The 12,890-nt window shown below is 43.3% G+C and overlaps 1 protein-coding gene and 1 long non-coding RNA gene across 7 annotated transcripts in view; one reads left to right on the top strand and one right to left on the bottom strand.

Moving 5' to 3' along the window:
- kcnq1.2 (potassium voltage-gated channel, KQT-like subfamily, member 1.2) overlaps nucleotides 1–10,146 on the top strand; it is a 104,491-nt gene extending 94,345 nt beyond the window's left edge. For all 4 annotated transcript variants that reach the window (XM_029841223.1, XM_011607613.2, XM_029841220.1 and 1 more), the window contains one exon: nucleotides 7,804–10,146. In XM_029841223.1, coding sequence (XP_029697083.1) covers nucleotides 7,804–7,950 — 147 coding nt within the window. In that variant the 3' untranslated portion in view covers nucleotides 7,951–10,146. The remainder of the gene's footprint in view (nucleotides 1–7,803) is intronic.
- LOC105416937 (uncharacterized) lies at nucleotides 4,863–7,371 on the bottom strand. 3 transcript variants are annotated; one of them, XR_003889460.1, is made up of 4 exons: nucleotides 6,636–7,371; nucleotides 6,333–6,419; nucleotides 5,879–6,074; nucleotides 4,863–5,021 (listed from the first exon to the last, which is right to left on the bottom strand). It is a non-coding gene; the product is annotated as an uncharacterized lncRNA (long non-coding RNA). The 3 variants fall into 3 exon arrangements; XR_964818.2 differs by having other exon boundaries at nucleotides 6,652–7,369; XR_003889461.1 differs by having other exon boundaries at nucleotides 6,837–7,368.
- Nucleotides 10,147–12,890: the final 2,744 nt, after the last annotated feature.

Raw genomic sequence — 12,890 nt, 5'->3', positions numbered from 1 at the left:
TCTTTTGCACATTGTTGAGCTCCAGAAATATGTTTGAATCATACGTGACTGAAGCAAAACTTAGAGAAAACTTAAGAAATTCAAGTCAGAAGGTCAAAGTCATAACACTTAACTTGCCAAAAGAGGAATAGTTCCATCGAGCCTTATCTGTTACTTGTTCTGTTTTGTCTGCGGAGCCTGGAGTCGGCATTGGTCTTCTGGGAAGAATGTAAGGCCATCGCGAACAACCGATGAAGAAATTATTACATTTTTGTTAGTAATCGTTATCAGTGGTACATGTCAAATAGTTGGCACATCTTAAGCTCCACCAGCAAAGAAAAGTTACTCCTGCAGTTTCCCTGGATGCGCCGAACACGGCTGTCTCTGGTCCATGCAGCTATCCTCCTCTGCTCCCCTCCAACATTTGCAGACAGCATCAAAGCATCACTCCTCAAAAAGCCAAACAAACGTCTGGGCTCGCCGCTAACACCACCTCTCCCGTTCACATCTTTGCTGACGGAGAACGGCACCATAACAAAAACAAGAGGCTGTGTGGGACAGGAAAATATGCTATATTTGGAAACAGACAAGAGGGCGACATGATGTCTCTTCCTAGTCTGCCTCTTGGAGCTTCAATGAGCTGTCTGGTCCAAGCCCCCCACCCCCCTACCCCCTCCCATGGGACAGGCCAGATCTGCTCCGATGGAATAATAAGTCTTTCTTTTCCCGAATAATGGCTTTAATGCTGGTTAAAAGTAGAGACAGGGTTGGTTAGGGTCAGTCCGACTCCTGCTTCCGAGGATCAGCTGGCATACTGTGGGGGCCATGGCACCAGGCACTAGGCCACTGTCTGGACGGGACAGACAGCTGTTGGGGGAGGGGGGGGGAGTGGATTCTCTGTATCTACCATACACACATTATCTGTATGTCCCACTGTACTCTGTGTGTGTTGTTAAATGTCTCACTGCTCGCTAAGAATCATTAATTGTGAGATTTTCAGTTTATTTCTAGACAAATGGGCCCATTATTGGTCTCCAGTATTGTGTGCTGCGGCTGTCCGGAGGACCTTTGTGCATCGGGTCTTCCCAATACTGAGAAAGTTATAATTCACCTAAATTCCCTGGTCCTCATATTTATTGGCAATGGGGGGGAAGGGGGGGTTGAACATTAACCCCAGGAACATCCAACGAGGCCGCGACCAAGGTTCAAACGCACCATCTGCGTTGTTGAGGGCAAATTATTTCCTGCCTATAAGCCACTTTGCCATTGATACCCTTCTCAATAGTTGCCCTGAACCTTAGCCAACAGTGCTGGCACACCCCTTGTCATTTATAATATCAGGCTGACTGGCCTATTGATGAGCAGAACAAAGCCTCAGTGTGGCCGATCTACAGCAGTGTCTGGAGTAACATGGCACCTCCCTGGTGACTGATGATGCCACGCTGACTGCCACCACAGCCTGGCACAGAGGGGGGAGGGTTGGGAGCCGGATATTTGTGTGTTGGTAGGCATTTGGTGGTTGTGGCAGCTGGCGGTGAGAAGACAAGAGGGGCAGGGGGTTTCTACTTCATAAAGACTCCCCTGTGTGAGCCCAATGTGCGACCACGCCCTGGTTGCAGGCCGCTTCGCAGAGGTACACACGCAGATGCATTCATGAACACACGCTTAAGTGCACGTTGCCCTTTTGTGTCCACACTATACACATATTAGGTGTATACCTATAAATGTATCATTTTTCTTAAAGAATTCTTTAATTTGCCCACATCCTGTTGACTCATCGCTGTCTAATGAGCAGTTTAGTCGCTCATGATGGGCAGAAAAGTGTAATCATAGTGTAAAAATCTCTTTTCATAGTTGTGATAAAAACGTACGACCCCTCACCTTTGTGTATCTTCGGGAGGGCCGCTGCGCCTGTTACAGGAGCAGCTCCAGCTGTCTCCGAAGACAAATGGTCCATCAGACAACTGCTAAATTCCCTCCACCTTTTCTTTCCACCCGGCCACTCCCTCTCTTCCTCCTCAGCCGCTCAGCGTGATTGCTTGACTTTATATGCTGAAAACCTGAATGTGGAAACCGTTTTGGACCGTAGTATTTATGATGGATTACTCCTGAAACTGTCCTTTGTGTTTAAAAACTCCATTCACACACACCATACATTTTTATGTGAAGTTTAAAACGCAAGACTCTTCAAAAATTACAAAAGAGGTCATCTATCTATGTTATATTAACATTAAGTACTCATTTTCACAGGAAATCCGATAAAACACATTCCTATAAATATTTAAATTTACATCCAAACATTTTTGTCCTATAAACCTATACAGCTTCAAGTCCCTGCAGCTTTGACATAATTCATCCCTTTTGTCTTGTTTATGCTGCACATTTATTCAGTTAGGTAACATTTCCCCAACGCTCACATCTCTCAACATGAAAAACACTAATGTGCCTCCAACATGACATCAAAGTCTTTCCCTCGCCCCGACGCTCTTTTATGGCTGCTTCAACTTATGGCCTTTTTTTTTTCCTCTTCACGCAAAATGAATGACTGTCAGTGTTTCCCAAACCAAAATATGTGCACCAGCACCCTCAGACAAACAGATCTACAGGCTCTGCCTTCACGGTCCTCCAGTCTTGTCCAAGCAGAAGGATCTGTAAATCAAATTACAGGCCCGCGGTGTTTCGGGAGAAGGAGTGTGTGCCAAACAATGGAGAGATAAAATGCAGCAGGGGAAAGGGAGAAGGAGAAGAGGATGGGAGGAGTGGACACGGGGGGGATTGTACGTCCTCGTGAAAGTAGCCCTCAGAAACAAAAGCAGCTTTGAGTGTGCACCCACTCAGAAGAGAGATTAGCCGGTGCGCACACACACCCTCGACACACCACCACCATCAACACCACCCCTGCAGAAAAGAGCTTTGGCTGCAGTTTAGCGGCACGTGGCGCGGCCCTTGATGCTTATCATGTGCGTCAGGTGCTCTCGCCGCGTTTCCTGTTCTTTAAAACATAACCAGTGTTTCCTCCTTTTCCTTCCTCCTTCTTCACTAAGTCCAAATCGAATCCATCTACGCCGCTGCCATCCAACCTTGCCCCTCATTTCGCCTGACTCGCTTTCTCTGCCCATCTCATGCTTTTGCAAGCACAAAGAACATATTGTATCTAGCAGCATTAAAGTGAATCCATTCTCCCTGGCAGTGGCTCGACCTGGCCTGGGCCCGCCTGAGCTCGGCTACCTCTGTTTTCCAGCTGGCACTAAGGTTGCCCCCAGAGCAGGTTTGATGCAGGGTCGGTTTAAGACACATTCGTGTAGTGTGTCAGGCTGACGCTCCTATCATTTACTCGAGTTACAAAGCACAGTTCACCTCGTATTAGACACGAACGTGTGTACGCACTGAAGATTCCACTTTCTGCTTTCATTTCCCAAGTTAATAATTGTGGTACTCAATGCAGAAGTGGAAATAGAAGCTATAGATCTTTCTTTTTTTTGTTCTTTCTTTACGCATCTGGATCCCACACCCCTCTGTAATTCAGACGCTCACACTCATGACCCCAAAGCCCATTCTAATCAATACAAACACTAAAATGAAATGCTTTGGTCTTTCCGAATAATCACAAACACACACACATTCATCAACATTTTTCTGAACACACAAAAATGTGCTAATAGTATAAGAATTTCTTTTCATGTTTCTGGGGTGTATTTGAATCACACCTGTGTTTGCTGTACCTAAATAATTCATCTGTGTGTGGATTTAAGCACAACTGTTTCCTGCCACAATAGGTCAGGTTCAGCTGAATTTTCGTACTCTCTTCAAATGGGTTTTTGATTGCAGTTCCGGTAAAGTGATAAGAACCCAGGCACCAAAATGGGTCACAGATGTTGGCGATTACCCGGATCCTTTGCTTTCAAGCTCCACGCAAAAAACATCCGTAATCAGAATCTGAGAACTCGCCTGTAGTTAAAAGAAGATATAACTATTCGTAAATGGCGTTCAGTAAATTCTGGCTGCTAAAGCTTGCCGTCGCAAAGACAAGGCCGTATTTCACAATGTGCACACAGCGCATCAACTCAGCCCAGCAGCTAAGTGGTAATGACACGAGTCAGTGACGAGGCTCGTAAATAGTTTTTATTGAATTAAGCATGATTGTGCTGGTGCATTGCATGTCATTTGCCTGATATTTCAACTTTTTAGATAGAAAAGTGGGGAAAGTAATAAATAAATGCAGCTTGTAATTTTGTTTTTTACTCTATCGGACAATAGATGTAAACCTGGATGCGGGTCATACTTGGCAACTGCTGCCACTAATGGATGTGTTTATTGTTTTGAAAATGTCTTTATCAGTTTCATTTTCTGGGTGTGGTCCCAGCCTTTTTAATGATCTTGTTTTAATTTCACTCTGCCCCGTCCTTTTCTGTCCTCACCTCTGATCTGCCACAGTGATGATAATGATGACTACTGTGTAATTCTACACTGTAGCTGGGGCTCCAGAAGGGCTCGTGTTGCTTTATCTGTACTGGCCATTGTATTACAGGTGTGTGTGTGTGTGTGTGTGTGTGTGTGCCCAAATGTGTGTGTGCTGACCCAGTGCAGTTGAATAGAGAGTAATGATATTTACTGGTTAGTTTCAATTTAAAATTATTGTGTAAAGAGTGAACTTTTATATTTGGAAGCAGATAACTGTATGTTAGTGCAGTATTGTATTATATTATAAACCCATGTCATTATAAACCATGGAATTATAAACCAATTCCAGTAATGGCAAAAGACACGACACACAGGTTACTATCAGTGACCTGAGCAATTGTTCTCCCCTCACCTTATCGTTCTCTGTCAGTGCTGAGTCTCCATTGTTTTGTGGAATTGAGAGCATTTCAATGACAGGAATCCAGATTTTTTTTTTTTAATAGCACAGTCTGGTCTGGCACGGATGCCAAGACATTCCTGGAGCTGGCGGTCTTTCCCTCTGGCAGACCTGCACACTCGGCTGTAGTCTTCTCTATTTTTAATCATCCTTTTTCCCAAACCTTTAACTCTGCTCGCTGTACCTGTGAAGAGGGAAAATAAGGAAATTGAGTGAAATATGTTTCCAAGCATAGCTATGTTGTTGTTTGCCTTCGTGGTGTTCAAAGAAAGCCCATGACCCCAGCAATGAAGCCAGCTTTTTCAAGGCTTCCTGATTCTCCAACAGATGGCAGTGTGAATCCCTCTATCAGCTCGGGCCAGACGCTTGTTTCTACATGGTCATGGTGATTCAGACACCACTTCTCTTCTCTGACAGTATACAGAGAAAACTGCAAAACACATGTTTTCCTGTCACTATAGTCACAGACTTTAGTCCAGATCCAAAAGCTTATAAAACATCAGCTATTAGCTGGTCCCAAATAGCTCATATCACAAGTGTGCATCTTGGCTTAATACAATATGTCTAATCTTTACTGAAGCAAACCTTTTTTTTTCTGAGGCTTCTTCATATTTTCATTATTCTCATTTTGGTTTATTTCAACAATAAATAAAAGCGTGAATTTCTTTTAAATAAATTCTAAGTGTAAAAAAGAACAACAGTTTAATTAATCATTAATTATTAGGCAGGGCATAGATGAGTTAAATGCTGTGTGTGTACATGCTGCACATGTGTTTGTTGGCCTATTTGTAAATTTAGTTTTGTTGCAGTTGCATAAATACACTCGGGCTGCAACAAGAAGCTAGAAAACTGAGGGTGTGAGCAACAAGAACTCTGGGTTAAAAGAATTGAATTGTTGTTTTTGTTCATTTGTTGAACTAACCGCAAATGACTTGATCGGTCACCATGATTCATCAGTGTTCATTACACTTAGTTGTAATATTCTGATTCGCTGGGTCAGTCGGCTCTAAGGTAGCATGAAGCAACTGTTCTTGCAAGTACCCGACAAATTGGTTAGTTGACAGCTGTGGCCTTATTGGAGTTGAGGGAAACCCCTGCTGTCCAAGTGCTCCGAGCTTGTGACCACCCCATGTGCTGTCTGTGGTCAGATGGGGGGTGAGGGACAGCTGGAACATCACCTGTCGCCATGTCACATGGATGTACACAACACAGGAGTGCTGTAGGCCAAATATGTCATCTAAAATAGACACACAACACCCAACAAACCTTACATGGTATGAAACACAACTTGTATATCTGGTTTAATAAAGACAATCCTTAAATCATATCACAGATGATGCCACCACACCCCGTCCAGCACTAATTAATGACTTGAAATTTAAAAAACACATTTATGTTCATAAATCATTTCATAAAATGAAATCCTATAAACCTGCTCAATATAAGGGTTATAATATTAATATAAATTCTGCCCACACTTGCTTTGGGCTCGTACCTCTTGCTAAGTCTTAGGATGGAACCTGACGAGTCTGTGTGGCAGCAAGGCAGAATTCAGCTTTACACTCAGTTTTGCTGGGCTCGTCTGAGGAAGAGTTATAATAAATGAATTAAGATGACGCATCAGAATGATCACTTTCACTTTTACCTTTATGACTTTAAGATCACCCTGATGGAAAAACTGGTTCAGAAAATACATACAATTATCAGCTGTTATTAAAAAAGTAATAATTATTATGGAATCAGAAATTGATATATATTTTTTAAGACAATATGATTATAAAGATGTACAAAAACAGACCTTTTGGTGACCTCACCTCTTTCACCTATATCCAGGCCGTGTTAAGATACACTCTCAAACAAATCCAGCTCACAGTGACATATTCCTAACATGCTTTTACACATATCTGCCCATTCCTTTCCTCATCTGTCACCATTCATCTCTGGAAAACACACACATGCTGCCAGTAAATTAAAGTTGCGTATCCTTCCATCAGCTCACCGTTGGGCTCCCGCCGCACTCCTTTTAGACCGAGAACGGGAGGAATTCCTGATCCACTTTAAGCTCCAATGAGAATGTTGATAAGTCTGTAGATTACTGCCCAACATGTTTATGATAGCCTATTATTCTCAGAACGTCATCCAGGCCTAGCCCGTGCCTCGTCTACTTATGTAGGTCATGCACGCTTGCAGAGGAACAGGCTGGTGGAAGGAAAGAAAGGGCCTTGCAAATTTAGTAAACTCATGATGATACTATTAATCTTGATTGTCCGGTTCTCCTGAGGTTGGTCCAAAGACTCGTGATCAGCGCTGATTAAAGAGGCGAGTCGATCTGGTCGGTCTACCGTGAAATGAAATGGCTCTTTCACTTCTGAGGCTGTGACTTGACAAGTGCTGTCTTTGTCTCTTCCTTGTTTTTGATAAGTCATTGTGTGAGACTTGAGTCCAAGAGCAATTTACCAGACGCTGTGCTGCCCTACAAAAAAAAAAAAAAAACTATTCCGGTTGAAATTGTTTGCGATACGTCTGCTGCTTGTGTGCTTTTTGTGGTTCTGCGTCTGAGTGGATTTGCATGTCACCAGACAGTCAGTTGTCTGTTTAAATTTTACTTGGGTGGAGCCATTCATCAGTATTTGCGCCCTGGTTGGGCCGTCTGAGATCTCGGATGACACACCTGTGTTTACAGTGCTGAAGCATGTAAACAACTGCATCATCTGTGCGTGCGTGTGTCTGTCTGTCCCCCGACTTCAGGATCATACACAGTAACTTCCAGCCCATTCTAATGAGCGACTGTAGCCAGTGACTGTCAGGCAAGCATGTCATTAAGTCCCGCTCTGCACTGTCATTGGCAACTGGATTAAAGAGAAAGATGGTTATAAAACAAAACTGCATTCTTTGTTTATTCGTGTTCAGGGCCTTTATCTTGGAGGCATCCAGGTGACCTAACTTGTTTCTCTTGTTAACTCCAGGTACGTCAGATGGACAAGAAAATGGACTCTGTTCTGCGAATTCTGTTGGAACAGTTTCCGCCCAAGCCGGAGCTCACTTCTCAGCCTTCCATCCGGAGGGTGACCATCCAGAAGCGCATGGGCATCAGCATCGACGAGGGCCCGTGATGCCATTGGGTATGGTGGCATCATTACTGTAGGACACTGAAAGGACTAGGAGTTCAGTCAGGGTGCACTCACACTGGGCCCCCCTGCCCTGCGCGGCGCAGAGCAACATTCTACCTCCTCCTAAACCCTTCCAACGACACGCAGCCACAGTTCTCTAGGCACCACTCTCCTTGCAAGATGAATATGGCTTTACAGCACCTTTCAGTCAATGTTTCTTTAACGGATAACATGTTTACACTGTCAGCACAGTGGAGGACAACACATAACACGCCAGGTTTTAGTCAACAGACTCGGCACATTCACATTTGCGTTGGGCCGGTGTAAATCCTTTGCCAGCATTGCTGTTAAATAATGGTGAAGATCAATGGCTGCAATGATAATACATCATGTGCACATTATGCAGCATGCCTTGGCTGAAGGATGCTTTTTTCCAACCAGGCCAGAGCTCACAGTAGCATGCAGGGGTCACATAAGCCAGACTTTGGGAGGTCAAACGAGCTGCGGCACGGCATGGTTGCCTCGTGTGATAGCACCCTAAGATAATCTACCCCCCTGTAATGGGAGGTACAGGTCCAAATTATAGATGGGCATTGTCTTCCACTATTGCTCATTCTCTTCCATTTCTTCCATGTTCGATTGCTGGGGAGAGTAAAGCCTTTATTGTCGATTTGGTTCAGGAGGGACGAGTAACCCAGAGCATCGTGTTTTTATCCCTCTCATGGATCTTTTTTCCCATGTAAATGAAGCTGTAGTATTTGCATTAGCTTTGTGGGCTCTCTGTCTTCCTCAAATGCATACAACCATTTTATCGTGGCATGAATTTACATCACTTGGCTCAGATAATCTTAATTCAAGTATAGCCCGTCACTTAGTGGCATTCCTTTACTCCAAATATTATTACAAAGCTAACTATCTCGGTAATGAAGTGGTAATAGAATCAAAGCCCTCATGTTCCCCAAAGACGCAAAGAAAAACCCAGTCCTGCCATGCCTAAGGCATTCCTCAAGTACCTCTGATTATCTTGGCAGCATCCACCCTCAGTGCTCACAGTTATTTCCATAGCTACATATCCATCCACCCTAACTGTACTCTGCCTGCAGCGGTTGTTTATTAATAGTGATCAAATGACACGGGGAGGGAAGGGTAGATTATCCATTGACTTTGCCCTGTTTTTGAGACCCGAAGCATAGAGTCAAAAATGGATAATATGTCTGGGGGGACTGGTTACCATAGTGCTGATGGACAGCCGTGTCAAAGCTAACAGGAATAGCCAAACCCTTGTGACATGATCCACTGGCCTGCAGACTAACATTATGGCATGATCTCTGTGTTTTCCAAAGCGTCCACTGATAGACCTAAAGTATACTTTTTTAAAAAACCAAAAAAAACCCCACCACTCCTACCATCAATGGGACCCCGGCTTAAGGCCCTCTATTAGCGTCTTAAAGGGGCTCCCACCTCTGCAGGCAATTTGAAACAAATTTGCCCCATTTAAACTCTGATTGTTTTCCTCTCCAGGGCTAATTAGATTCTGGGTTATTTAGGGAAGGAGAGATTTGCTCACAGTGTGCACGTAATGACAAGAAACACTCGAAAATGTGCAGTATTTAAACTAAGAGCTATGAAGAACTCGCATGCTAATTCGGTCTGAAATGTTTAGAAATCACCAGCTGCCGCTGAGAGCGTGTGTTTAAAATACAAAGATAACACACTAACTTGGTTCACTTGCTTATAGTATTCATCTGTCAGGATGCTGAGGGAAGTAGGAAATAGAAAATAACTCAGCTATGTTGCTACTGTATGGAAGGCTTCCATTAATAATGCATGTACATTCCTAAAAAGATATACAAGTAATAACAATGAAAAGAAGAAAGCGGAAAGGCTTACTTTCATCATTAGTGTTTGTTATCATTTTTTGTGATGGAAAATAGATATTACCATTGATAATACTCAAAGGGGCTGTAATCTAAAGAAATTGTAATTTAAGTGACGGACTTTGATGCACATATTTGTCTATCAGTTCTCTTGTACAGTTTTGTAAGATCTGTAAATAAAGAAGTTGCCTTACTGTATTTATAATGATTGTCAAAGATCAACACATAGGCTAGGATATGAAGTGGTGGGCAATGTGGTAAAAGGGTATCCTGTTATACAGATGAACGTGTTGTAGATGATATTCACCCTGTTAACCGTAGTCCTGCTGTAAAAAATAAACTTTCATTTCATTACCCGCTGGCTCGCCTTCTTGAATTGGGTGAAACTTGATTATCAGCTCCTCTATTTCATAATTTGCTTTGGTTGGAAACTGTGTCCTACAGATTTTCATTTCATTCCATTTTCTTTTAAAAATTTCCATCTGAACTGGGTCAACATTTCCGTGCAATTTAAAAGTCCTTAACTATGCATTTTAGGTTTTGTTCAACACTACAATCACCTCATTGGGAGAGAGGAAAGAAAAAAAATAACCATGTTCCCTTCACCTACTTTGAACCTCGGTATTCCATAACCCACTGAACAAGTCAAGGAAATGGAAAAAGAGAATATGTCTTGTATTACAACTCAATTATATTTTCCCTCAAATGCCAAAAAATGCTGGGGATGTCCCAAGATCAGCACAGGCTAGCGCTCAGAGATTCAGTGGGAGGGGCCTCGGAGGAAAGTGGGAGAAGAGCTGGAACATAAATGAGCTTAAGAAGAGTGCAAAGAGAAGGGCAAAGGCATTTTCAATTATTCAGAGAGCCTATAAGGGCCAGACGACTGCAGAGCGCTGCCTTTTCACTTCCTCTGGTCTGCATCACCGTTGGGGGAATTTGGCGAGTTGAGAAACAAGGAGCAAGAGACCCTGTGGCTCCCTCCGTCTGCACGGGCCACCGAGTGTCACCCTGTGTTCCTCTTTCATCTCTAGCCTCGACAGAAGGAAGAGAGGGAGACCTCCACTTCAAACGGCAGTTTGATCTCAGAAGTACACAGAGAAGAGGACTGGATCAGAGGAAGTAGTTAAAAGAGGACTATAAGGGACGCACTGTCAAAGAACATAGAAAGTGAAATCTGTGTGGAGGAGGAACTCATGCTGTCATAAAAGGCTGTCAATCAACTGTGGAGGCTTTGATCTTTGCACCTGAAAAAAGAACATGGTTGGACCATGCAGAAGTAAAGGGGGGGGGGGGGGGGGGGGGGGATTGCATCACAGGCACTTAGACATATTGTTACATCTGTTGGTAAAAATGTTAAAATATCCTGAATTTGGTTGTATTCTGACAAAATGCAATATCGTCACAGCAGTTGTTAAAAAAAAAAAGATTACCCAAATTGATTACCCAACAGGTTTAAGGGCATCTTTCCAGAGTATAAAGGGTTAAATTCTAGAATCTATAGATGTAGTCCTTCCTTATTTAAACATAATCCTCAAAAAACTACAAACCAAAATCTTTTCCTCTGCCCCTGTAGATTCTTGCCTCACAGTTCTAGCGCACAAAAAAAAGTCACATCAAATCCAAAAATAAATTGGAACAGTCACAGCGGCTCAGCTGGGAGGCCGTGGTTGGCGGGTGGTGCTTGTCGGGCTGTATACAGTCAGGACTGCCCACCACAGGGGGGCTTGGAAGCCACCTGTCTGCAGAGGGGCCCGGGCATGTAGAGGCCCAGCAGTTCTATATGAAAGCAGATATGAGCCGACAGGTGTGTGCACATGTGTTTGTGTTTTTACTGTGTCAACCAAGATTTGAAAAGATGTGTCAGAAGCAGCTGATGCCGGCGACTCAAGAGTCGTCTCAAAATAGTCAAGGTCAGCAGTTGCCATGAGGACAGTTGCTGCCTCCTCCCCTTGTCTTTAACACAAAATATTGAATATGGGCAATGCTGCTGCTGCAATACTAAGTTATGTACAGCTCTTATTTCCACTATTATTGCGGATAAAACGAGGGGAAAGATTTCAATTACCATCTGGGGTGGTATTTGACTGGAGATGAAAGTCTAGAATTAGGAATGCTTATGGGATAGTAGGAAGAGCAAGAGGACATAAACAAAAGAAAAGGTCAACCGAGTAAAGTAAAATCAGAGACAAACGTTCCCAAAAATCTTTATTGTCCCCAATATTGACTCACAATGTCAGCATCTTCACTTGCTTAAATATGGAACAAGAATGTCTTTATTTATTTTTTTAAATCTGGGATGAATTTATGTTGATTTCCTGAATTTTGGTAAAAAGCCATATACTGTGTTAAAATCCCCTAAATTTAAAACAAATGCAGTTGTACTACAAGGACAATTTTTCTAAAACTGGTCCTTTAATCTAAAAAGGTCTGCTAACTTACACTGACTGATGCACTAAGATACATCTGTGATATCATTGAAGTCATACCAATATATCTCAATCAGGATGAAAAAATGGGATATTGATACAGCAAACAGCACCTCCTTAAGTCAACGTTAACGCTCCTGTTTCAGGTTTTTAAAGTTCCCCATATTTTAAGATCTTCAGGGCTTTGCAGCTATTTACCCAAACCTAGAAAACGTCATTTTATGTAGCTGCTCACAAAAGCAACAGATACAGTACGCCCTCTTACCCTCTCCCTTTCTGGTCCAAGCAGGGCGACATCACCCCATGGGATAATAAATCAACCACAGGTCAGGAGGTTAGACTGACCCCCCATGACCTTTAGCCTTACGAGCTTTCCCTCAGCCATATGTCTGTGGTGCGCCGTGGTGCACCCCTCCCTGGGACCAGAGGGAAGCCGTGCAGCCAAGAACAACAGCAGAAACCGTTTGCATCCAAAGATCCATCCGAGCTGCTCAGTTTCACATTGTGGGTTCAGCCAGCAACAGACACCCCTCCCAGGGCCGGTTATGCTAACTGGTGGTGCTGCTGCTAATGTGTCGTTACGGTTTTTTGCAGCATTTAGTGGGGTTTTAAGAGGGCTATGAGGTGCCACGGGGGTGTA

The sequence above is a fragment of the Takifugu rubripes genome, chromosome 9 (assembly GCF_901000725.2).
Source record: "Takifugu rubripes chromosome 9, fTakRub1.2, whole genome shotgun sequence".
Lineage (NCBI taxonomy): Eukaryota > Metazoa > Chordata > Actinopteri > Tetraodontiformes > Tetraodontidae > Takifugu > Takifugu rubripes.
This window is presented reverse-complemented; position numbering and strand designations above follow the sequence as displayed.